Here is a 27,725-nt window from a genome sequence, read left to right on the forward strand (position 1 = left end):
CAAAAGTCAAAACTCAAAACAAACTAAAAATAATTCATGTTAATAGTGACATATCCAACACCAACACACCATCTTCGTCAAGCACATTCAATTTATATGCAATGTTAATTAGTTAAACATTAAAAAATAACTAAATTTTAAGAACTAGCTATATTTAATAAAAACTATTTGGCCCACAAGCTGACCCAAACAAGCCTCGTTCAAGCCTTGTGGGCCACAGGCACGTGGGTCGGGCTTAAAAGCCCCGTTCTTATATGGGCTCCAAAAATCTTTGCCCAACCCTATCAATTCACGGGATGTGTTAGACCGGCCCATCGGTCCAAGCCCATATTGACGGTTCTATTTTAGGGTAACTCATGACCATTTTCCCAGGCAGCTGTAACCGGCTTATAGTGAGCAATCATCCAGTTCTCGGTCCTTATGTAATGCCAAATGCAAGAGATGCACAAACACCTTCGTGTACAAAAACATCATATATTGCATACTCTTTTATTCAGCTAACCATGTGAACTATACTGTAGACAAGTTTTGTTCAAAATTATACAGAGCAAAATGCATAGTAGTGTCACCACATGAAGCTCGTCTAAAGCTTAACAAGAAAGCTAATACCAGTTTTTTGCTTGATAATCAAGAGCTGAATTCAGTGCACAACAGAATACTGCGACAATAGAGATAAAACATAACCAGTTTTATCTGTTAAATGAATATACACACTAATGAACAAACAACTAGGCAATGATTTAAAAAATATTACGACCTTCTCCGAGATTGAGTAATCTTCTACTTTGCCTCTTCAAATGTATCTTCATATTGCTGAAGAATGATAATCATAATTCAAACTCGTCTTCAAGCTTGAGTGCCTCTGAAGCAGCTTCTTCCTCCTCGTCATCAATTGCGAAATATGGATTGTGCGCCTTAGGCCTGAAGTTATACCCCGTAAAGACATAGAAAGCAAGTGTTGCCGCTTCAGCTGCCACCACACTAGTCCACTGATACCGATAGGAGGTAATGGTCTCCAAAGCATAAACCACAACCCTTGTGAAGTATATGTAACATATCACAATAACATAGTACTGTCTGAATAATGTCAACTTCATCAAATTCACAGCCGCTTTACCATCAGTCTTAGCTGCCTCCCGCAAGTTCTTAATAGACCACACGATAGGAAATAATACAGCACAGCAACACACAATATCAACAAGTAAGAAAACCTGCTTCCATGTGTATGAATTTTCACTAAAAGGGCCAGTTTCATCAATGACAACCTGTGCAAGATTGGCCACAACTTGCAAAGGAATAACAATCATCAAAACCTTCTTTTCTTTATCTTGCAAGTAAGGCTTCAAAAATGACCAACCAGTTCCAATCAAAACTATCAAAGTAAATAGTGTAATACCCTTCAAGAAGCTAAATATATAAAACAAAACATCCCACCCATGAGCAGTACCAGTCTTCTTAATATACGATTTATCCTCAGCTTCACACACTAAGTTCAATGCTTTCAAGATCACAACAGCAAGCATAAAGAAATGAATTCCATAAACAGATAGGCGTTTTTTGTAAAGGGTAAGAACCCAAAATGCCCCCATTAACACATAGACTATAAAAAACAAGAAATAAATCATTGGAAGAGCAGTCTTGCCTGCAGACAGAAAGTCAAGCTGCCCACTTTTCGGGTTGAAATTGTACATAACAGAGTGAACATTCATGGAAATTACCAAATTGGGCATGCAATTGGCGAAAACAAGAGTGAATTGATTCGCATCAGAGACACTGAAAGAAGTTGTGAATTGACGAGCAGAGGGCTGCAACTTGTCAAAAGTGAAAACCCTTTTAACGAGATTTGAATGGAGAGTGCATTGAATTTCACCATCTTGGAGTTGTTCAAGAACGTGTTGCCAAGCTTCATTGGTGACGAGGAAGAAACCCAATTCGGAGGGAACGGGTTCGGGTCCGGATTTCGGGTTGGAGAAGGAGATGTCGGTGATGGTGAGGTTGAGACGGCCGAAATGGGTGAATCCAAATTCGTCAAAGGGTATGGTGGGACGAGAATCGGATCGGATCTGAGTAGATCGGATCTCTGCTAAGACTGTGGCAATTAAGACAGTAAAGACTATAGAGAAAAGGGAAGATTTGTACAGAGCAGCCATGTTTTTTATTTTAGTACGAGAGAAATGTTTTGGAGTTGAGTTTGGGTTTTTTAGATTTTAAAGAATTGAAGAAAGTCGATGAAGGAGAAATGTCAGCTGAAGTGAAAGCTTTGCTTGCTGGTTAAGATGGTTGACTGAGAGAACGATCATCGACTTTTCTGAGTATTCGAGGTACTTGATTCTAGATCCATGTTTTGGACTTCGTAACGCGTACATTCTCTTTCTAAATTAACTTCTAAAGCTTAATTAGACTTCACAAGTGAAGTGTTAGTCCAACGAGTTGGGCCAAAATCTTTGGTTGGGGTTTAAAACGTAATGGACTGGGCTAGAATAAGTCACAGTCAGTTTCTTCCTAGCCTTCTCAATGCTCTTAGCATCTTAAGTCTGATTATTGTACTACAACTTTGAATTAAGGACGAGCTGAGCTGTTGTTGATTTTTGTTGGGATTTTTACCGAATTTGAAAGTTCTCAGTCTTTTCTCAATTCAGAAACTTGTTATCATTGACGCAGCAACTCTTATTCAGACAAACTACATTAACCAAAAATTGATAACTGCAGATGTTTCTAGTTTTCTCTATCCACTAAGTTCGAGGATACGTATGCTGGAGGAAAAAGTGTCAAATGAAGCTGGTCTTAAGGGGTGGAATTAGTAGAGGTCATTTGGATCATGGACTAATTTATATGTCGTGAATAATAATATGGAGATTGTTACCCAAAAATGTCCTATTTTAAAAGCTTTTTTTCTTTAGTTAATTTTATCAATTTTTTGGCTAATACATATATTGTTATTCTATATTCTATCCCGCATAAAATACTACGATATATATTCCTCTATTAACTTATTACATAATCTATGCAAGACTCGCCTATACAAAAAATCAAAGGTCCCTGAATGATAAGAATGTTGGGTTTGTAAATCATTGTCATGCTTTTGCTTATTGTGCATGGCGTATATATGGTATTCCTTCTGATTGGAGAATTTTCCCATGGAGAAAAGAAGTTTAGGTTGTCGATCGCAGGTTGTGTGTCGGTTAAGAACGACCTGCAGTCACTTAATTAGTAGTCCTAGTCTCGGAAACATGTTCACGGGCCCAAACTCATAAAATAGTAGCGTGCACAGATCTCAGGAACCTGGCGCATTATACAAAAAGGAATTTCAGAAAACACTGTTAATTAGTTGCTATTAACTTCTTATAGTTATCATATACCTAATTACTTCCTATAGCTACTATTCAATTGTTACGGTAGTGTATTCGTTGTCTCGCGCAACAGCAAAAAGCGTGTAGAAATCAGGGCAATCGAGCTGTACACGCATGTATTCACATGTATTCGCGCCATGTATTCATGAATACAGTAGGAAAAAGCGCCTAAAATCAGGGCAGTCCAGTTGTACGTGCATGTATTCACATGTATTCACGCTGCTGTATTCATGAATGCATCAGCAAAAAGTGCATAAAATCAGGGCAGTCCAGCTATACGCACATGTATTCACATGTATTCGCACAATGTATTCATGAATACAGTAACGACAATCACCTTAAAAATAGGTATGTCCAGCTGTCTAATAACGGAAATAGTATCAATTAGCGTGATACACTCCTAATATAACTCAACAAAATCAATTCTAACATGCCTCATTATCAACCTAATTAATTAGAATGATTTTTCAGTTGTATATAACTTTTGTATTCAATATGTTTCAATACTTTTTTTTTACTGTTGCATTCATTAGATTCAATGTTTGTATTTTGTATTCGCTATTTTATATTCAGTGTATTCAAATGTATTTGTATTAATAGTATTTTAGTATTCCTAATACATGTTATTACTGTTGTATTTAGTATATTTCATTGGTTGTATTCACTGTATTTCTATTTGTATTAAGTGTATTTTACAGTATTTTAAAATTAAATGTATTCACTGTTTATATTATGTTCTATTTTAATGTTTGTATTTAGTGTATTTCAACAGAAATCCTCATGCGGCCGCAGAAAGGAGATTCTGTAGATTCGATGGTCTGACTTGAGAAGCTTATATCTTTTAATATTCAAGGAATTTAGAGATGACCCAAAAATAAAAATTGTAGTCCTTTGAATCTAGTTTTCATAAAGGCAAACTGTTAATCATTTAGGCATTTGTATAGAAAGTTATAGTCAATTTACTAAAGCCTGGCAGTGTAGATGATGCTGAGCTGTGACCGCACAATTTGGATTACGGCCGCAGAGACCTTAAATGTGCGAACCGCACAAAAAAAAAGTGCGGTCAGCACATTGGGAGATCAGATTGGTATCATATAAATGAGAGTTTCATCTCATTTTTTATTTTTGGACTTTGGGAGCTCGGTTTGTGGCGACCTTTCATGGAGTTTTCAAGAAATTCATCGAGGTAAGTGATTCTAACTCGGATTTGGTCAATATACATGAAGATATCATTGTTTTCATCATTTAATTAGTATTTTGAGATGAAAATTCAGGAAAAATTGTAGAAATTTCATTAAACGAATTTTGGAGATTTGGATGTCGATGCGGAGTTGGATTTGAGTGAAACTAGTATGGTTGGACTCGTGGTCGAATGAGTATTCGTAATTTGTGACTTTTACCCGATTTCGAAACGTGGACCCGGGTCGACTTTTTGGGCCAAATTTTTGATTCTTTGCTAAAGTCGTAGTTTCATTATTTAAATTAGTTCCTTGTAGTTATATTTATAGTATGAAATTATTTTGGCTAGATTCGAGCCGATCGGAGTTGGAAAATCGAGGAAAAGGCAAACTACTTGACTGATTGAGCGAGATTTGAGGTAAGTGTCTTGTCGAACCTTGTGTGGGAGAAATTCCCCTTAGGATTTGGTATTGATATGATAATTATGATGTGTTGAAAGTCGTGTACGCGAGGTGATAAGTGTGTATACGGGCTAAATATGAAAAAATCTGATTTTAAATTGTGTAGATCTCTGTTACATATTAATTAAATTATTTTATCCGGTTATATTCATCATCATTGGTCTATTTTTACATTTTAAATTTGCCTTACCTTTTCCTGCTAATTTCTTTACCTATTTAGTTGAAGCTTTGTTTCTTTTATTCTGTGTTCATTATTTGAAGGTTGAATTTCTTAATTGAATTATTATTAAAATAAAGTATTTGACATTAAAAATTCGGTATTGAGGCAAAATGTTAAATTTGTAATTTGTTTTTGAGTTATTCACTCCTGAATATTTTGTGAGATTTTTTGTTCATTGTGATTGAGTCGTGAGCTCCTTATTGTGGAAAATAATGTTGTTGTTGATTTATTTTGGCAAGTTGAAATATTTGTGCACTTAAGGTACAAATTATGATATATTGTGATATTGATGCGTATGCGGTGGTATAAGGTCTGGGTGTTGAAATGCATGCGGTGAGATAAGGGTGACTTGATACACGTGGCTAGTAGGGAAACTACTAGAAGCCATGCGGTCTGATAAGTGTAGCTAAAACGCGGGATGCTATTTCGGATAAAAAATAATTTATTTAAAATTAAATGTAAAAGCTCCTGCGGTGATAAAAGAAAAAGAATTATTGTGAATTTATTTATGATTTGGGACTACGAGGTGGTACCTCGGGAGTGCCCTTGTTGACATTTCTCTATGACTGCACTTGGTTTTGGTTATTTTGTGTTTTCCTTAAATATGAAAATTCCTGTTTTCCTTCCGTGAGGTATTATTTGCCCTTATTCTGTGTAGTTAAATTGTGACATACTCCTTACTTAATTTATTTCCATTGTCATTATTATTATTATTAAACTTTTTACCCTGTCTTTTATTATTTCCAGTAGGGCCTGACCTGACCTCGTCACTACTCTACCGAGGTTTGGCTTGTCACTTACTGGGTACCGTTGTGGTGTACTCATACTACGCTTCTGCACATCTTTTTGTGCAGATCCACGTACTTCCTATCAGACTAGATATCAGTGAGCTAGCCATACGCGGAGACTTCAAGGTATATCTGCCAGCGTCCGCAGACCTCGGAGTCCCCCTCTATCCTTATTATGTTGTTCTCCTTATTCTCGTTAGACTCTAATACATAAAGACACTTAGTATTTCTCTTAGAAGCTTGTGACTTATTTTTACAGGGTTTTGGGAGTTGTAACTATTTTGAATTGCAGTTTTTATTTATTTCATATGTTGAGATTTGAGTTTCAGTTTTAGATTCTGTTATTCTGCATAATTGATAGGCTTACCTAGTCTTAGAGACTAGGTGCCATCACGACATCCTACAGAGGGAATTTGGGGTCGTGACAAGTTGGTATCAGAGCTCTAGGTTCATAAGTGTTATGAGTCATAAGCAGGTTTAGTAGAGTCTCGCGGATCGGTACGAAGACGTTTGTACTTATCTTCGAGAGGCTATGGAACTGTTTGAAAAATGTTCACTTCTTTGATTCTTTATCGTGCGCATTTGTTGACTTCGAAATTCTAAACCATTGTCTTTCTATTCTCTCATAGATGGTGTGGACACGCACAACTGGATCCGATAATCAGACACCGACGCCCCATGTTCGAGTCGCAAGAGGCCGTGGTCGAGGCAGAGGCCGAGGCCGAGGAAGACCACGTAGTGCAGCCAGAGCACCTGCACGAGTTGTTGCAGAGGAGCTACCAGTATCTCCAGTTGGAGAGCAAGCACCTGAAACGCCTGTTACTACTCCTGCTCTTCAGGAGACTCTCGCCCACGTTTTGAGCATGTTTGGCATTCTAGCTTAGGCAGTGTTGATTCCACTTGCTCCTACCACATCTCAAGCGAGGGGAGGAGCACAGACTCTCACCACCCGTACCCCAAAGCCATGGGCCTAGGTTGACCATGCCCTAGAGGTTATACCAGTACAGCCAGTTATCCCAATTCGGCCCGAGGTTAGGGCGGCAGTTTCGAAGGGGGAGCAGCTTAGGCTCGAGAGGTACAAAAAGTACCACCCTCCTACTTTTAGCGGTTTGGCTTCAGAGGATGCTCATGGTTTTCTTGAGGAATGTCACCATATCCTCCATACTATGGGTATTGTGGATTCTAGTGGGGTTTCTTTTACGACATTCCAGCTTAGAGGAGCGGTCTACCAGTGGTGGCGAGCATACAAGTTGGATAGTCCGGCTAAGACAGCTTTACTTACTTGGACTCAGTTCTCAGATATGTTCTTGAGGAAGTATGTTCCTCAGAGTCTCAGAGATGTATGGCGCACAGAGTTTGAGCAGTTGCGCTAGAGCTCTGTGACAGTATCGGAGTATGCAGTCCGGTTCAGTGATTTATCCAGGCATGCACCTGCCCTGGTTGCTACTGTCAGAGAGAGTGTTTGTCGATTTATTAAGGGACTCCACCCTAGTATCAGATTCAGTATGGCCCGAGAGCTGGAGATGGACATCGCATACCAGCAGGTGGTGGAAATTGCTAGGAGATTGGAGGGTATGTGGATCCGGGAGAGAGAAGAGAGGGAAGCTAAGAGACCTCGAGATTCTGGCACGTATAACAGTTCTCGTGCCCCAGCTGCAGCACGTCAGGGTAGAGGCTATGTGGGCTGTCCTATTCATTTAGCACTTCCAGCTTCCAGCAATATTCTGACTACTCTGAGACCTCAGGTTCCCTATTATACACCGCCAGTGTCTACTGTACCTCCTGTACGGGGTGCTTTCTGCGGTCAGTCCAACCGATTAGGCCCGAGCCAGTCCCAGCAGCCACGTCCTCCGAGGGATTATTTTGAGTGTGGTGACACTCATCATATAATGAGGGATTACCCCAGACTTAGGAGGGGTGCACCTCCACAGATTTCTCAGGCCCCACCTATTCCATAGGGCCCTTAGGCTTCTCAGACCATACTGCGCCAGTTGCCACTCCACCTGCATTGCCAGCGAGAGATGGAGCTCGGGCAGGTAGAGGTCGCCCTAGAGGGGGAGGTCAGGCCTGATATTATGCCCTTCCTTCTAGGACGGAGGCAGTTGTATCCGATTCTATTATCACAAGTATTGTTCTGGTCTGTCATAGAGATGCATTAGTCTTATTTGATCCAGGCTCCACTTATTCTTATGTGTCCATTTTATTTTGCCCCGTATTTGGGTGTATCCCGTGATTCTTTGAGTTCTTCTGTTTATGTATCTACACTCGTGATTGATTCTATTATTGTTGACTGCGTGTATCGGTCGTGTTTGATTGTTATCAGTGGTTTTGAGACCAGAGCTGATTTATTATTGCTCAGTATGGTGGATTTTAATATTATTTTGGGCATGGACTAGTTGTCGCCCTGTCACGCTATCCTTGATTTTTATGCCAAGATGGTGACGTTGGCTATGCCAGGTCTACCGCGGCTAGAGTGGAGAGGTACCTTAGATTACGTTCCTAGCAGGGTTGTTTCATTTCTTAAGGCTCAACGAATGGTTGAGAAGGGTGTGATGCGTATCTGGCCTATGTGAGAGATGTTAGAGTTGATACGCCTACCGTGGAGTCAGTTTTAGTAGTAAGGTATTTTCCAGATGTATTTCCAGCGGATCTTTCGGGTATGCCACACGACATGGATATTGACTTTGGCATTGATTTGTTACCGGAAACTCGACCCATTTTTATTCCATCATATCGTATGGCCCCAACAGAATTGAAGGAATTAAAAGAGCAGTTACATGAGCTTCTTGATAAGAGTTATGTTTGACCCAATGTATCGCCTTGGGGTGCCCTTGTCTTATTTATGAAGAAGAAGGATGGTTCTATGCGGATGTGTATTGATTACCGCCAGTTGAACAAGGTTACAGTGAAGAACATGTATCCATTGCCACATATTGATGACCTATTTGATCAGCTTCAGGGTACCAAAGTATTCTCTAAGATCGACTTACGTTCAGGTTATCATCAGTTGAAGATTCAGGAGCCAGATATCCCGAAGACAGCTTTCAGGACTCGATACGGTCATTATGAGTTCCTTATAATGTCATTTGGGCTGACCAACGCCCCAGCAACATTTATGCATTTGATGAACAATGTATTTGATCCCTATCTTGACTCATTTGTCATTGTATTTATTGACGACATTCTGGTGTACTCCCAGAGCCGGGAGGATCATGAGTAACATCTGAGGACTGTGCTTCAGACTTTGAGAGAAAAGAAGTTATATGAAATATTTTCAAAGTGTGAATTCTGGCTTGACTATGTAGGATTTTTGGGTCATGTGGTAAAGAACAAGGGGATCCAGGTAGATCTGAAGAAAATTGAAGCAGTGCAGAGTTGGCCTAGACCGTCATCATCTACTGAGATCCAACATTTCCTTGGTTTGGCAGGGTTTTATCACCGATTTGTAGAGGGTTTCTCTTCTATTACTGCACCTATGACTAAATTGACCCTGAAGGGTGCTCCGTTCAGGTGGACCGAGGAATGTGAGGAGAGCTTTCAAAGCTCAAGACAGCTTTAGCCCCAATATTGATGTTGCCTACAGGTTCAAGGTCTTATACTGTGTATTGTGATGCGTCACGTATTGGTCTCGGTGCAGTGTTGATACAAAACGGTAGGGTGATTGCCTATGCTTCTAGACAGTTAAAGGTACATGAGAAGAATTATCCGGTCCACGGCCTTGAGTTAGCAGCTATTGTTCATGCCTTGAAGATCTGGTGGCACTATTTGTATGATGTCCCTTGTAAGGTCTACACAGATCACCGAAGTCTATAGCATCTGTTTAAACAGAAGGATCTTAACTTGCAGTAGCGGAGGTGGTTAGAGTTGCTTAAGGATTATGATGTCACCATTATCTATCATCCAGGGAAGGCCAATGTAGTGGCCGATGCCTTCAGTCGTAAGGTGGAGAGTTTGGGCAGCTTAGCATATCTACCAGTAGCAGAGAGGCCTTTAGCCTTGGATGTTCAGGCCTTGGCCAACCAGTTTGTCAGATTGGATATTTCCGAGCCTAGCTGAGTTTTGGCTTGTGTGATTTGTCAGTCTTCTCTTTATGATTGTATCAGAGAGCGTCACTATGATGACCCCCATCTGCTTGTTCTTAAAGACACGGTCCAACACAGTGATGCCAAGGAAGTCACTATTGGGGATGACGGTATATTACGGATGCAAGGCAGGCTATGTGTGCCCAATGTGGATGGTTTGCGTGAGTTGATTCTCTAGGAGGATCACAGTTCGCGGTACTCCATTCATCCGGGTGCCGTAAAAATGTATTAGGACTTGAGATAACACTATTGGTGGAGGCGGATGAAGAAAGACATAGTAGAATATGTAGCTCGGTGCCTAAATTGTTAATAGGTGAAATATGGACACCAGCGACCAGGCGGATTGTTTCAGAAGTTAGAGATTCCAGAATGGAAATGGGAGCAGATCACTATGAATTTTGTTGTTGGGCTCCCACGGACTCAGAGGAAGTTCGATGCAGTTTGGGTAATTGTGGATAGATTGACCAAGTTAGCTCATTTTATTCCGATAGTTACTACTTACTCTTCGGAGCAGCTGGCTCAGGTTTACATTCGTGAGATTGTCAGGCTTCATGGCATACCGGTATCTATCATCTCTGACTGGGGTACACAGTTTACATCAAAATTTTGGAGAGCCGTACATCGAGAGTTAGGTACTCGTGTGGAGTTGAGTATAACATTTCACCCTCAGACGGACGGACAGTTCGAGCGCACTATTCAGATATTGGAGGATACGCTTCATGCGTATGTGATGGATTTTGGGGGTGCTTGGGATCAGTTCTTGCCACTTGTGGAGTTTGCCTACAACAACAGTTATCAGTCGAGCATTCAGATGGCACCGTATTAGGCTTTGTATGGTAGGCAGTATCGGTATCCAGTGGGTTGGTTCGAGCAGGGCGAGACTAGGTTATTGGGTACAGACCTGGTTCAGGATGCTTTGGAAAAGGTTAAATTGATATAGGATCAACTTCGTACAGCGCAATCTATATAGAAGAGTTATGTAGATCAGAAGGTTCGTGATGTTGCATACATAGTTGGTGAGCGGGTCTTACTCTGGGTTTCGCCCATGAAGGGTGTTATGTGATTCGAGAAGAAGTGTAGGTTGAGCCCTAGGTATATCGGGCCTTTTAATATTCTTGAGAGAGTTGGAGAGGTAACTTACAGACTTGCACTACCACCTAGTCTCACTGCAGTTCATCCAATGTTTCATATTTCTATGATCCAGAAGTATCACGGTGATCCGTCTCATGTATTAGACTTCAGTTCAATCCAGTTGGACAAGGACCGATCTTATGTTGAAGAGCCAGTGGCCATTTTGGACATGCAGGTTCGAAAGTTGAGATCGAAGAGTATCGCTTCAGTAAAAGTACAATGGAGGGGTCATCCAGTCGAGGAGGCGACTTGGGAGACCGAGCATGATATGCATAGTCATTATCCTCATTTATTCGTCACTTCAGGTATGTCACTATACTAGTTTGAGGACGAACGTTTGTTTTAAGAGGGGGAGGATGTAACGACCCGACCGATTATTTTGAGAGTATTATCCCCGAACCCCTATTTACTACTCCCACTATTTCATTTTATGGTTACGTAACTTGCCGGGAGGATTTGTTTTTGGTTTCGGAGTGAAATCGGACACATAGTCCCTAAAATGGAAGTTTAGTTCTAAATATTGACCATAGTTTGAAGTATATGAAGACGACCTCAGAATGGAGTTTTGACGATTACAATAGCTCTGTAGGGTGATTTTGGTCTTAAGAGCGTGTTTGGATATTGAATTGGAGGTCCTTAGGTCATTTTAGCGTCAATTGGTGAAAATTGGAAATTTGATGAATTTTTGAAAAGTTTGACCGGGAGTAGACTTTTTGATATTGGGGCCGAATTTCGATTCAGAAGGTTGGAGTAGGTCCGTAATATCAATTATGACTTGTGTGCAAAATTTGAGGTCAATCGGAATTGATTTGATAGGTTTCGGCGTCAGATGTAGAAGTTTGAAGTTTAAGGTTTATTAGGCTCGAATCGATGCACAATTTGTGTTTTTAGCGTTGTTTGATGTGTTTCAAGGGCCCGACTAAGTTTGCATGATGTTTTAGGACTTGTTGGTGTATTTGGTTGAGGTCCCGGGGGATCGAGTATGTTTCGGGTGAGTTTTGAACGAGTTTGGGTATTTCAGCACTTTGATGATGTCCTGGAGCAGTTGAAGTGCGGAGGGCACATTTTTGGAATGCGGATGTACGGCCGCAAATTCCCAAAGTGCGGAGGCAATGGAAAATATGCGGACCGCAATTGAAGATGTGCGGGCGACAGTTGAAAATGTGCGGACCGCAGAAATCCTCTTGCGGCCGCAGAAAGGAGATTCTGCAGATTCGATGGTCCGACTTCAGATACTTATATCTTTTAATCTACAAGGAATTTGGAGATGGTGCAAAAACAAAAATTGTAGCCTTTTGAGTCTAGTTTTCAGAATTATAAACCATTATCATTTGGATATTTATACAAAAGGTTATGGTCAATTTACTAAAACCTGACAGTGTAGATGTTGTTGAACTGCGACCGCACAATTTGGATTGCGGCCGTAGAGACCTTAAATGTGCGGACCGCACTAAAACAATTGTGCGGTCAGCACATTGGGAGATCAGATTGGTAGGTTTCATCTCATTTTTATTTTTGGACTTTGGGAGCTCGGTTTGTGGTGATTTTTCGTGGGGTTTTCAAGAAATTCATTAGGGTAAGTGATTCTAACTTGGATTTGGTCACTATACACGAATATATCATTGCTTTCATCAATTAATTAGTATTTTGAGATGAAAATTTGGAAAAAATTGTAGAAATTTCATAAAATAATTTTTTGAGATTTGGATGTCGATTCAGAGTCGAATTTGAGTAAAACTAGTATGGTTGGACTCGCGGTCGAATGGGTGTTCGTAATTTGTGAGTTTTGTCCGATTCTGAGACGGGTCCGGGTCAACTCTTTGGGCCGAATTTTCGATTCTTTGCTAAAGTCGTAGTTTCATTATTTAAATTAGTTCCTTGTAGTTATATTTATAGTATGAAATTGTTTTGTTTAGATTCGAGCCGATCAGAGTTGGAAAATCGAGGGAAAGGCAAACTACTTGACTGATTGAGCGAGATCTGAGATAAGTGTCTTGTCTAACCTTGTGTGGGGGAAATTTTCCTTAGGATTTGGTATTGATATGATAATTGTGATGTATTGAAAGCCGTGTACGCGAGGTGATAAGTGTGTATACGGGTTAAATGTGGAAAACTCCGATTTTAAATTGTGTATATCTCTGTTATATATTAATTAAATTATTTTATCCGGTTATATTCATCATCATTGGTTTATTTTTATATTTTAAATTTGCCTTACCTTTTCCTGCTAATTTCTTTACCTGTTTAGTTGAAGCTTTGTTTCTTTTATTTTGTATTCATTATTTGAAGGTTGAATTTCTTAATTGAGTTATTATAAAAATAAAGTATTTGACATTAAAAATTTGGTATTTAGGCAAATTGTTAAATTTGTGAAATATTATTTTTTTGTTGAGTTATTCACTCCCGAATATTTTGTGAGATTTTGTGTTCATTGTGATTGAGCCGTGAGCCCCTTATTGTGAAAAATAATGTTGTTGTTGATTTATTTTGGCAAGTTAAAATATTTGGGCACTTGAGGTGCAAATTGTGATATATTGTGATATTGATACGCATGCGATGGTATAAGGTTTGGGTGTTGAAATACATGCGGTGAGATAAGGGTAGCTTGATACGCGTGGCTAGTAGGGGAACTACTAGAAGCCATGCGGTGTGATAAGGATGGCTAAAACGCGGGATGCTATTTCGAAAAAAAATAATTTCTCTTAAAATTTAAATGTGAAGGCTCCCGCGGTGATATAAGGGAATGGGATATTATGAATTTATTTATGATTTGGGACTACAAGGCGGTACCTCGGGAGTGCCCTTGTTGATATTTCTCTATGGCTGTACTTGCTTTTGGTTATTTTGTGTTTTTCTTAAATATGAAAATTTCTGTTTTCCTTCCGTGAGGTATTATTTGCCCTTATTCTGTGTAGTTAAATTGTGACATACTCCTTACTTAATTCATTCCCTTTGTCATTATTTTTTTATATATTATTATTATTATTATTATTATTATTATTATTATTATTATTATTATTATTATTATTATTATTATTATTATTATTATTATTATTATTATTATATTGTTAAACTTTTCATCATGTCATTATCTATTCTCCAGTAGGGCCTGGCCTGACCTCGTCACTACTCTACCGAGGTTAGGCTTGGCACTTACTGGGTACCGTTGTGGTGTACTCATACTACGAATTTGCATATCTTTTTGTGCAGATCCAGGTACTTCCTATCAGACCAGATATCAGTGAGCTAGCCATACGCGGAGACTTCAAGGTATATCTGTCAGCGTCCGCAGACCTCGGAGTCCCCCTCTATCCTTATTATGTTGTTCTCCTTATTCTCTTTAGAATTTGATGCATAAAGACACTTAATATTTCTTTTAGAAGCTTGTGACTTATTTCTATTGGGTTTTGGGAGTTGTAACTATTTTGAATTGCAGTTTTTATTTATTTTATATGTTGAGATTTGAGTTTCAGTTTTAGATCCCGTTATTCTGCATAATTGATAGGCTTACCTAGTCTTAGAGATTAGGTGTCATCAAGACATCATACAGAGGGAATTTGGGGTCATGACAGATGCGCCCTTGTAAATAAAAATATATTTTTTGCTCAAGTATCATTTGAGTCTTATTTTCGTTTTGAATATTCATGCAAGTCTTTAACTTTCATACTTGCTTAAGTATTCTGTGCATGTTGTTCTGTTCGCGCTTTATTATGTGTAATCTCGGATGCTTTTTCTTCGATGTATTTTGGTTCCGAGAATTATCCCTTTTACAGGAGGGTTTCAATAAGTATTTGTGCAATTTTGCCTTTTGCGTCGTTTTCGTATGCAGCTTCGGGTATATTTTTCCCCGATGGCATTATGAATTCCGGGCATTGATTCTTGCGGAACCAACCCTTTAACGTGATGTTTTTATAAAAGAGGGCTCTCTTATGTTTACGGTACTCTTGAAGAGGACGTCTCCTGTTCATTACAGCACAATCATTTGAAGTACTTGTTCAACTTTCAAATGGTAAAATTAACTCATCGTTCAAACAAGAAACAAGATAAAACAAAAGGATTTTATTTCATTTAATTCCTTATATTTTCAAAAGTACATAAGAGTTTTGCTATGAAGAAAAGAGATTGCCATGACTTGTGGCTATAAAGAAATTGCCATGACTTGTGGATATCTTGTACAACTTATTTCTATGGGGCTGGCTACGCAGTCCTCGGTCCCGATGATGTATTCTGTTCCGGATTTTTGTTCCCCGGTTGATGTGGCATTCAGTGTTGCCTAGCATTCAGTGTTGCTGTAACCTCATATCATTCCCCCCAAGTATTCGAATGCGAAGAATGCGAATTGGAACACTGGAAGTCTTGTATCTTCGAAGATCCCACCAATGAATTGCTAGGTAATCCTTCACTCGGCAACATATCTTGTTTTCCATGATATCGACCGAAAGAATACCTAAAATTCCTAACAATCCTCTAGTGGTTTGTGCTCGTGAACGATCGAGTAACCTCTTTTCGATAGCAAACTTAACCTATTGGTGGGAATTTGCTATCGAAGAAAAGATTATCTAATCGTCCCCGAGTGGAAACTTGCTTGTTTGCCTTGTTATCAAAGGTCTTATCACTGTTGTCTTCGTAGTATGCTTTTCGTCACTGCCTTGTTAAAAAACTTACCAGAAAAACCCAATTGGGACAAAAACTGAACGAAGGCAAAAAGAGTGCAACACATACTTTCCGTTTGACTGTTGTTCGTCAGCAGTAATATCTTTTGAGGTGAGCCACATTCCAGTTGTTGGGCAACTTATCTCCTCTTTGGTTCTCCAACTCGTATGATCCTTTCCCAGTGATAGCTGAAACTCGGTAAGGGACTTCCCATGTTGGGCCTAACTTGCTGGCGTTGAGTTCCCGAGTGTTTTGCGTTACCTTCCTCAAGACCAAGTCTCCTACTTTGAAATATCAGAGGTTGACTCTTCGATTATAATATTGCTCCATTCTTTGCTTTTGAGTCGCCATTCTGACATGCGCCAAGTCTCTGTGTTCCTCGAGCAGCTCCAAGTTGATTAGCATTACTTCATTGTTCGATCTTTCGTTCGCCTCAAAATACCTTAAGTTTGGTTCCCCCATTTCCACCGGTATCAAAGCTTTTGCACCGTATACAAGGGAAATATGGACCTCTCCCATTCTTGACTTGGCCGTTATTCGGTAGGCCCATAGAACCCTAGGTAATTCTTCGAGCCAGCTGCCTTTTGCTGCTTCCAAACTTTTCTTGAGGTTTTGAATAATCACTTTGTTTGTCAACTCTGCTTGACCATTTTCACTCGGATGATAAGGTGAAAAGGTAATCCTCTTTATCTTCAAGTCTTCAAGAAACTTTGTAACTTTTGCGCCGATAAACTGTGGCCCATTGTCGTATGCAATCTCTTTTGGTATTCCGAACCTGGAAATTATATCTTTCCACAGGAAGTCGACCGCTTTGCGTTCTCTGATCTTATGATAAGGACCTGCTTCCACCCATTTAGAAAAACAGTCAGTCAAAATTAAAAGAAACCTTACCTTTGTAGGAGTAGGTGGCAGTGGTCCGACGATGTCCATCCCCTATTTCATGAACGGCCACAGGGACAGAACTGAATGCAAGGGTTCTGCCAGTTGATGTACTAGTGGTGCGTAGCGTTGGCACTTATCACATTTTCGTATGAAGTCTTTAGAATCTTGTTCCATACGGGGCCAGTAATACCCTGCCCGAACTAATTTCAGCACCAAAGAATCTGCACCTGAGTAGTTGCCACATATCCCTTCATGGACTTTTCTCATGACATAGTTAGCTTCTGATGCTCCTAAGCACCGGGCCAACGGGCCTTGAAAGGATTTTCTATACAATTGGCCTTTCTTGAAGCTATAACGTGCAGCTTTGGCATGCAACGCTCTTGATGCTTTGGGGTCTTCAGGAAACTTTCCATGCTCGAGATAATCGATTATTTCGTTTCTCCAGTACTAGACCAAACTAGTCGAATTCACCTCATAGTAACCATCTGTGTCCAAGGCTGAGTTCATCAATTGTACTACCGTCCCTGATTCCGATCCTTGGATTTCTGTTGATGAGCCCAGATTTGCCAATGCATTTGCTTCCGTGTTATCTTCCCTCGGGATATGAGTTATTGACCACTCTCGGAATCGTGCCAATAGAGCCTGAACCTTTACCACGTATTGCTGCATAGGTTCTTCTTTGGTGTCAAATATTCCGTAGACCTGATTAACCACCAACTGCAAATCACATTTGATTCCGATGACTTCAGAGTCAAGGCCCCGGGCCAATTCGAGCCCTGCAATCAAAGCTTCGTACTCTGCTTCATTGTTAGTTAAGGGAATCGTTCTGATGGCTTGCCTTAAGGTTTCCCCCGAAGGTGTGATCAAGACTATTCCGAGCCCCGACCCTCTTACGTTTGAAGCTCCGTATGTAAATAAGCTCCAAACTCCCGATGTTGATTCTGACCCATCATTTCATCCTTGGCTGCTAGAGGCAATAGTCCCGGACTGAAATCGGCCACGAAGTCAGCCAAGACATGTGACTTAATTGTAGTCCTTAGTTTATATTCTATATCGAACTCACTCATTTAGACGGCCCATTTGGCCAATCTACCCGAGAGCTCGAGTTTATAGAGGATATTTCTCAGAGAAAAAGTAGTCACCACAGCTATCGGGTGGCATTGGAAGTAGGGCCTCAGCTTCCGAGAGGTGACTACGAGAGCTAAAGCCAGCTTTTCTAGATGTGGGTAACGAGTTTATGCTCCCGTTAAAATTTTACTAACATAATAAATGGGAGATTACGTATCTTCGTCCTCCGGACTAAAACTGCACTTACAGTAACTTCTGAAACCGCGAGGTAGACTAGCAATGTTTCACCTTTTTTTGGTTTTGAGAGCAACGGAGGGCTTGACAAATATTTCTTCAACTCCTTCAAGGCTTGCTGACACTCCGATGTCCATTCAAAATTATTTTTCTTTTTGAGTAGTGCGAAGAAGCGATGATATTTTTTCGATGAACAGGAAATGAACCTGCTCAATGCTGCCAATCTCCCTGCGAGCCTCTGGACTTTTTTTATGTTAGACAATTGATCTGGGATGTCCTCTATGGCCTTGATTTTGTCGGGATTTACCTCAATTCCCCTTTGTGAGACTAGGAACCCTAGAAACTTACCCGAACTGACCCCGGAAGCATACTTCTCGGGGTTAAACTTCATATTATGCTCCCTCAGGATGTCAAATATTTCTTGCAAATACTTCAAGTGGTCACATGTGTTCAAAGACTTAACGAGCATATCGTCTATATATACTTCCATAGTTTTTCCTATTTGTTTTTCAAACATCTTGTTCACGAGCCGTTGATAAGTGGCTCCGGGGTTCTTTAACCCGAAGGGCATCACATTGTAACAATATATGCCAAAATTCGTTACAAACGACGTCTTTTCCCGATCTTCTGGGTTCATCTTGATTTGATTTTACCTAGAATAAGCATCGAGGAAACTCATTAACTCGTGCCCGGCCGTGGCATCAATTATTTGATCAATATTTGACAATGGGAATGAGTCTTTCAGGCATGACTTATTAAGATCTTTATAATCTATGCATATGCAAAATTTATTATTTTTCTTAGAAACTACTACTACATTGGCTAGCCAGTCCAGATATCTTACCTCTCAGATTGAACCAATCTTAAGTAAACGGGTTACATCTTCTTTGATGAATTTATTCCTTGCTTCGACAATAGGGCGCTTCTTCTGCCTTACCGGAGGTATGTTGGGATCCAAGCTTAACTTGTGTACGGCTATCTCCGTTGGGATTCATGTCATATCCTCGTGCGACCATGCAAAACAATCGGCGTTAATTTTAAGGAATTCAATAAAAGCAGACATGTGTTCCGGGCGCAATCCTGTTCCCAAATTGAATTTCCTTTATAGGAATTCTTCGAACAACGCAACCTACTCCAGTTCTTCTGCCATGGACTTCGTCGCGTCCGTCTCTTTCGGTACTTAAAAATACCTTGGTACCTGATATTGTTCAGATTCTTTTGTCCCCGGGTTATCTTTCTCTGGTTCGGGGGCAGGTGCCGATTCCGGTAATTGCTATGCCACACATTCCTTTCCTTTGCTACTGGAAACTGAAATTGCATTCATCTCCCTTGCTGTCGGTTGGTCACCTCTTATCTGTTTGATCCCCTCGGGTGTCAAAAATTTTAACAATTGGTGATATGTTGAAGGCCCAGCTTTCATCTCGTGCAGCCATGGTCTTCCCAAGATGATGTTATACCCCATGTCTCCATCTACCACTTCGAAGAGTGTTGTCTTCATTACTCCCTCAGCATTTGTGAGCAGCAAAATCTCTCCCCAGGTTGTCACGCTTGCGAGGTTAAATCCGGCGAGGAGTTTCATTGCTGGGATAATGCTTCTGGTGAGTTTAGCTTGCTCCAGTACTCTCCATTGTATGATATTAGCTGAACTTTCTGGATCCACTAAAATACGTTTAATTTTAAAATCTAACACATTTAAAGAAATTACCAATGCGTCATTGTGTGGCAGTAGTATTCCGTCTGCATCTTCGTCCATGAATGTGATATCGTCTTCCCGGAGCCTCTTACTATGAGTTATCAACACTTTTGTCTTCTTCGCTGCCGAAAAGGTGACCCCGTTAATTTCATTCCCTCCGAAGATCATGTTTATCGTTTGGCGTGGAGGTTCTTCTCCTACTTTCGAGGTTTCCGCATCGCCCCTATTCCGACCATAGTTATTTTTAGCTCGATCACTCAAGAATTCTCTCAGGTGACCATTCTTTAGCAGCGTTGCCACTTCTTCCCGGAGGTGTCGGTAGTCACCATTCCGGTGGCTGTTAGTGCCGTGGTATTCACACCATAAATTCGAGTCCCTCTGGCTGGGATCGTATTTCATAGGTCTTGGGAATCGTGCATCTTTGATATTCCTCATGGCTAACACCAACTCTACGACACTGATATTGAAGTTATATTCTGATAACTTTGGGTAAGAAGAATCTCGCGACCCGGAGATTTCTCTATCCTGCATCGATCTGTAGTTCCGGCCATGATCGATCCTTCTATCAACGGTGAACCTGTCTGCTCTCCGGAAGTTCCTGCCACAACCTTCTGTCCGCTCGTAGGAAAAAAATCGGCCCCTCAAAGTCCGTCTATCTGTGTCAATATCATCTTTCTTTTTTGTTCTGTTCTTCTCCCGTCCTTTGGTCGACGATGGAAAGCCAACCTGATCGTCTTTGATCCTTATTTTTGACTCGTATCTGTTGTGGACATCCGCCCAAGTCATCGCTTGGAACTCGAGCAGACTTTCCTTCAACTTCCGAGAAGCGTCCGAGCTTCTCGGATTTAAACCTTTGGTGAACGCTTCAGCTGCCCATTTATTCGGGACTGTCGGTAGCAACATCCTTTCCTTCTGGAACTGGGTGACAAACTCTCGTAATAACTCGGATTCTCCCTGCGCGATCCTGAATATATCGGCCTTTCGGGCCTGTACCTTCCTGGCATGAACCTTGATGAAAGGAATCTGCGAGCATCCCAAAGGAAGCTATGGAATGCTCGAGCAATAATGAATACCACGTTAAAGCTCCCATTGTGAGAGTCTCACCAAATTCTTTCTGCAACACGAACTCAATTTCGTGAGGAGTCAAATCGTTTCCTTTCACTGTAGTTGTGTAGGTGGTAATGTGCTCCTGCGGATCTGAAGTTTCATCATACTTTGGCACTTCGGGCATTTTGAACCGCTTCGGAATTAATTCCGGGGCCGCACTTGGCTTGTACGGTAATTGAATATACTTCTTCGAGTTCGGGCCTTTCAATACTGGTGGCGCGCCCGGGATTTGATCCATGCGGGCATTTACTTCCTTCATGAACCGTAAAAGTTCATCCTTAAACGGATCGTTCTCGTTGTTGAGGCCGGATCTACTCCCCCAGCCCCGTCGGAGCCAACTTCGCCCCTAGGAGTATTATTATCGACTCTCTGTATCGTCTGGTTCGCGGGAACATCAAGAGGAACTGGATGTCGCATGTTTGAATTATTTGAGGCATGCGATAGCGGCTGCTTCAGTTCTGTCATAACCTGATCCTGTTGCGTGAGATGACCTAGAATGATTGAATATTGCTCTTGTAGAACCCTTACTGCATCCGCCACATGCCCCACATCAGCATTATCAGGAGTTGCCTCCCGAACCTATCGAGGGTACCGCCTGTCATATTCCGGTGTTGCTTCGTTCCCCTCATTGCGAGTGTCACTGATTGAATCCTCGAAATGAGGTTGTTCCCCTTAAATTTCAGGGTTGCGTGTGCCGTTAACAGTGTTATCTGCCATTTCTTTTGTGATTTTTGCTAAGACAAAATAATCAAGCACGTTAGTAAAAAAACGCAATGATCAATTTAACTGCACGACTGTGTAGGCCCCACGGTGGACACCAAACTGTTTACCCGAAAATCGGTACAGTTGAATTTGTTCGTGGTTTCTAGACAAATGAATTAATTTGATCAAAAAAGTAATGAAATAACTGATGAAATATAAAATACTTAGCCTTAGAATGTAGATGAAATAACAGAGCTATGAGTCCGAGAACAAGATTTTCGGGAACAAAAATGATGAGATCAAAAGCGAGAGACTAAAATTGTATTGAAATGCTGTATAGAATATAGTGTAAGTTAGCTAGAAAATTCCCTCCCTTACAATGATAACTGAGCTCTCTATTTATAGCTATGTCTAGGGAAGGAAGTCCTAGGATCATGCCCTTCTTTAATGTCAATTATGAGGGCCATTGACGAAGATGTAACGTTAGACATAAATATCAAATTCCTTGTAACGGGCCATCATGCTTAATGCTGCAAAATATTATGTATTAAATATTACTGGACGCAAAACATTTACTACTCCTTTTATAATCTTTATTTCTTCCGGTGACAAGCGAAATAGCTATGTTCGGTGGCCACCTCCATCTTGTGTTCCACGTGTCCTTCCTTTAAGCGGCCACGTGTCATGTCGCATTTTTTCCTATACAATAAATAACGTATTTCATGCCTCAATGATAGTATATACCATAAATACTTATTTTGTTATAAAATATAAAAGGTAGCTATAGAAAAATAATATTTTAAAATAATTTTGATTTATAATAAATATAGTGTATACCTTTGATATAGGACGTAGAATTTCCTTATATAAAACTGAGTAAAAAGAAATACGGGGCTGGCTCATGGCCAATTTTGAAAAGCATTATCCTCCACCTTTACCATGCAAGAGCAAGTACACAAATGGTTAAATATTTCTCTGTTAATCGAAGCTTCATTCCACCTCATTCACAATTAATTCAATACCTTTGAAATCTAATCTAGTGTTTTCAAAAAAACAACAAAAGCACAACGTTAACTTGTTACTCTCCATTACTTAATGGGGACTATATAACTGATGAATATTTTGACAACCCACGAAGGATCAAATTAATTAGTGAATTATCCAGCGAAATTTGGTTTACATAGATGAGTGATTTGCTGACTCAACCACGTCGAAATTAAGCCAGAATGTTAGAAGGACGACAGAAAATAAAGCAAAGACGACTGCTGACAATTACAACCTAAAGCTTTCTAGACTTCCGAATTTATTAATTATGCTGACAGGGAGACCCTTTTTAGTGACAACCATATAAAAATAAAAGAGGTTTTGTTAGAATCCTATTTTGCATGTAGAAAGCTACTACCAGTTTATCGTGTAGAAATAGTACTCACTAGGTCCTGTAAAATAAGCAGTATCCTGAAGTTTTAAATTTCCCAAGTGAAATTTTGAAGTTAAACTCCATAATATTGGCTATTTTTTTAATTACATAACTGAAAAACTGGTTATTTGTGAATTTTTCCCGTTTATTTTTAACTTGATAATGAATAAGTAACTTAAAAACATAAGGAAACACTGTGACAATAGAGAGATTTTGTATCATACAAGTTTATTAAGGACTTCCAAGTTCCAACTACCAGAGTGTATAGTTCAACGAGCTGGGCCAAAATCAAGTATGTTAGTTGGCTAAATATAGTATGTGGTCATACTACACTAGAATGCCGAACTTTCATTCAGCAATGTAAACTTACTCATTAATTAAATGCAAGAAGGAAAATTTGTCTCTTTGGTTGTATGTTATCACCACGCCTTTCACTTAAAAGTTAAAACTAGAGTCAATATGCACATGGCCCGACATTTATATAAAGATAATCGCGTGCGTACTCAGGAACGTGGTGTATATTATACAAAATGGAGAGAAGATGAGGCTGGCTTATGGCCATTTTTAAAAGCATTATCCTCCGCTTAATGCTGTAGAAAGGGAACGCAAACCAACCTAAGCACAACTTTAAATATTCTCCACTTCTTGTCTTCCTCAATCATTCATTACCTGCTATCCCACTAAGCACCATTAGTTGCATTCACATGTTAATAAACAACCAAGTCTCAACTTATACATAGTTCACATCTGTTGCATCTCAGGTCCCAACCTAAAAATCAATTCTTGAAATAGCTCTCCTTTCTCTGCATGTAGGTGCTACTTGGATACAGTTTCTGTGGGAAAGTGTTTAAGAGGTCAGAAATGTTCTTGCTTCTGGTTAATTGCCTTCTCTTCTTTGCCAACAACTTAGCAGTATTTTCGGCCTCATTGTCTCAAGATGCTGTTCATCTACTTGGGTTCCGCAGCGGTCTCCCTGAGCCCTCTCAACAATTGCTCCCTTGGAATCAGTCCGTCTCACACTGCCAATGGAAAGGTGTTTCCTGCTATTCAGACGGAACTTCTCATGTCGAATCATTGAATTTCAGGGACTTTCTGCTATCTGGGATCTTGGACACAGCCTTTCCCAATCTTTGCCGTCTTCCTCACATGGTCTCCCTTGATCTCAGTGGCAACCATTTCACTGGTGGCATCCCCGCAATGCTCGCAAACTGCAGCCAGCTTGACACGATTCTCCTCAACGACAACAGATTTTCAGGATCCATCCCACCAGAGATTTTCAAATCAAGCAAGCTTTTACAACTTGATTTGGGTTACAATCAGCTCAATGGCACCATTCCTTCTGAGGTAGGCCTTTCTACAAGCCTTCAATATCTCGGGCTGTGGGAAAATTCTCTTAGTGGAAACATTCCAAATGAGCTATTTGATTTGCCAAACTTGACAGATCTCTACCTCCAAAGAAACAATCTAACAGGACCTCTTCCGGATTTCCCATCCTCGTGTTCACTTTCCCTGCTTTATATTTTTGAGAACCATTTCTCAGGTTCTTTGCCAATTACCCTGGGTAATTGTCACAACCTTACTGCATTCTATGCATCATCTGCTAATCTTGGAGGAGTTATTTCCGCAGATATTTTTAGAGGCCTTTCAAACCTCAAGAATCTCTCTTTAGATGATAACCACTTTATAGGGGAAATTCCTGAAACCTTATGGACAGGGAGCTTAAGAGAGCTAGTTCTTTCCCTCAATAAGTTTAATGGAAGTATATCCGAAAAGATTGGTGGATGTCATCAGATAACTTACATTGATTTGTCAGTTAACAAATTAACTGGTCAGATTCCCAGGTCAGTTGGACGTCTGAAGAATTTGAACAATCTTTATCTGTATAAAAACATGCTTAGTGGTTCATTACCAGCAGAACTTGGAAACTGCTCTTCTCTTGTTGAAATCAGTCTCGTCAATAACTCCATCAGTGGAGAACTTCCTTCAGAACTTTGCAACCTTCAAACCCTAGCAAAATTTTATGCATTCAAAAATCAAATTCGAGGCCAAATTCCAGAATGCATAGGCAGAATAAGCGGGCTGGAGGAGCTAGCTCTTTATGAGAATCAATTGACTGGCAAGATACCACATGGAATTACAAATATGACGAAACTGACATTTCTTTCTTTGGCTCATAATAACCTTACCGGAGAGGTGCCACCAGATCTGGGGAAAAATAATTTTCCTGGCTTATTTAAGGTTGATTTAGGTTATAATAACTTCAGCGGACAGATTCCTTCTGAACTTTGTAATGGAAACAGGCTTGCAGTACTGATTCTTGAATACAACCGTTTCAATGGAAGCTTCCCAACAAGTATCGCAAAATGCAAATCTGTATATAGGGTGAACCTTCTCAACAACAATCTGCAGGGGAGTATTCCTGACGACATTGAAAAGAATGAGAATATTTCTTACTTGAATGTTCGAGGAAATATGCTTGCAGGAAGGATTCCAGCAGCGTTTGGCTACTGGACTAACCTTTCAATGATTGATCTTTCAGAAAATATGTTTTCTGGCTCCATACCTGCAGAATTTGGAAAGCTGCAAAATCTTGTAAGACTGAGCATTTCTTCAAACAGACTGAAAGGACAAATTCCACTTCAGTTGAGTTACTCTGCGAAACTGGCCGAGTTGGACCTCAGCAACAACAGTCTTTCAGGAAGAGTTCCGAAAGAAATTGCATCATATTCAATATTGAAAAATCTTCTGCTGCAGGACAACAAACTTTCTGGTGCTCTTCCGGACACTTTCTCATCCACACAAAAGCTTATAAAGCTGCAGCTGGGAAACAACTTGCTCGAAGGCCCAATTCCATGCAGTCTGAGTAAACTTAAGCAACCTAATTTTGCACTGAATCTGAGCATGAATAAGTTTACTGGTGAAATTCCTAGATGCCTAGGCAATCTAGACACATTGGAGGTCCTTGATATATCAAGCAACAACTTGTCTGGTGCAATACCATCAGAAATGGACAGGATGATAACCCTGTCATTTCTCAACATATCATTTAATAACTTGTCAGGGCAGATACCCATTTCATGGGGAAAACTATTAACTTCACATCCAGGATCTGTACTGGGAAATCCAGGACTCTGCTTATCAGGCGCTCAAGGTAGTAACTGCAAGCATGTGAAAAAATCACATGTAAAATGGAAGACCTTGGCTGGTGTAATTAGTGGATGTGTGCTGTCCATGGCAATCATAGTTGCTGCCATATACTTACTAGTTACTCGGCACCCTAAGCATCGGCTCATCAAGTGTCAATCAGGGCTTGATGATCTACCAGATGGTATAAGTTTTGAGGACATTGTACATGCAACAGAGGGCTGGAGCGAAAAATACGTTATCGGAAGAGGCAAGCATGGAACAGTTTATAAGATGGAAACTGTGAAATCCAAAAAGCATTGGGCTGTCAAGAAAATTGACTTAGCTGAGAGAGCATTCAATGATGAAATGACAACCCTAAATCTAGTCAGACACCGCAATTTGGTAAAATCGGGAGGATACTGCATCAGACACGGATATGGCTTCATTCTAACAGAATTAATCCCTGGAGGGACTCTTCATTATGCCCTTCACCAGAGTAAACCACCTGTAGTCCTGGACTGGGAGTCCCGTCATCGTATTGCTCTTGGTATTGCTCAAGGTCTGTCATATCTTCACCATGATTCTGTCCCTCAAATTATTCACAGAGATCTCAAATCAGATAATGTAATGTTGGATTCTGAGATGGAGCCAAAGATTGGAGACTTCGGGATTGCTAAAATAGTATCAGATTCTGATGAAAACGCATCAAAGTCCACAATCGTTGGGACACTAGGATACATTGCTCCAGGTTAGCCACACTTTACTATGCCAATTTTCAGTATAATTCAGTTGGCATATTACTTTGATGAACTAATAACTTTGATTACTTTCTCCATTGACCCCCTCCATGTCCTTCTCCCTCCATCAATACAGAGAATGCATACTCAGCTCAATTGACAGAAAAAAGTGATGTTTATAGCTATGGAGTTGTTCTACTGGAGCTCTTCTGCAGAAAATTGCCAGTAGACCCCAGCTTTGAGGAAGGATTAGACATCATTTCCTGGGTTAGGAAGTACTTGCAGAGAAGCAACAATTTCTTTTGTTTTCTTGATGAAGAAATTCGTCTCTGGGATGCAGAAGAACAATGGAAAGCCCTGAAAATAGTGGATCTGGCGCTTCAATGTGCTCAACCCGAGGCAAATGCCAGGCCTGCAATGAGGGATGTAGTAAGGTCTCTTGTCGAGTTAAATCATAGATGTAAAGAGAAGAAATGAAGCTTCTAACACTGTAACTCGGGTCCAATTTTCCAACTTCCAACATAATACATGATCCTGAATCTTTCAGTTTAACTTTCTGACAACCAATGCAACAACACAGATTAAAAAAATGAATGATGTTTCCAATACATATTAAAGTGTGTCCTATTACTTCCAACATAATACATGATCCTGAATCTTTCAGTTTAACTTTCTGACAACCAATGCAACAACACAGATTAAAAAAATGAATGATGTTTCCAATACATATTAAAGTGTGTCCTATTACTTCCTCCAGCTGCTCCAAATTTTGAACAATTTTCAGGTTTTAAAATTAAAAAGAGCGAGAATGGACAACGCATTGCTATAAGCTAGTCCTCATTTTGTGGCTTATAAATGTTTATCCTTAAATCGGATAACAATTGAATTTGTACGC

The 27,725-nt window shown here is 40.2% G+C and overlaps 2 protein-coding genes across 2 annotated transcripts; one reads left to right on the plus strand and one right to left on the minus strand.

The window, feature by feature from the left end:
- Positions 1-460: 460 nt before the first annotated feature.
- LOC107810012 (protein CANDIDATE G-PROTEIN COUPLED RECEPTOR 7) lies at positions 461-2,376 on the minus strand. Its single transcript, XM_016634732.2, has one exon. It carries the CDS (start codon positions 2,148-2,150, stop codon positions 828-830), a length of 1,323 nt encoding a protein of 440 aa, XP_016490218.1. The 5' UTR covers positions 2,151-2,376; the 3' UTR covers positions 461-827.
- Positions 2,377-23,445: 21,069 nt separating this feature from the next.
- On the plus strand, positions 23,446-27,380 carry LOC107810020 (uncharacterized). Its single transcript, XM_016634739.2, has 2 exons — positions 23,446-26,841; positions 26,967-27,380. Exons 1-2 carry the CDS (start codon positions 23,829-23,831, stop codon positions 27,305-27,307), a joined length of 3,354 nt encoding a protein of 1,117 aa, XP_016490225.1. The 5' UTR covers positions 23,446-23,828; the 3' UTR covers positions 27,308-27,380.
- The last annotated feature ends 345 nt before the right edge of the window (positions 27,381-27,725 follow it).

The sequence above is a fragment of the Nicotiana tabacum genome, chromosome 4 (assembly GCF_000715075.1).
Source record: "Nicotiana tabacum cultivar K326 chromosome 4, ASM71507v2, whole genome shotgun sequence".
Classification (NCBI taxonomy): domain Eukaryota; kingdom Viridiplantae; phylum Streptophyta; class Magnoliopsida; order Solanales; family Solanaceae; genus Nicotiana; species Nicotiana tabacum.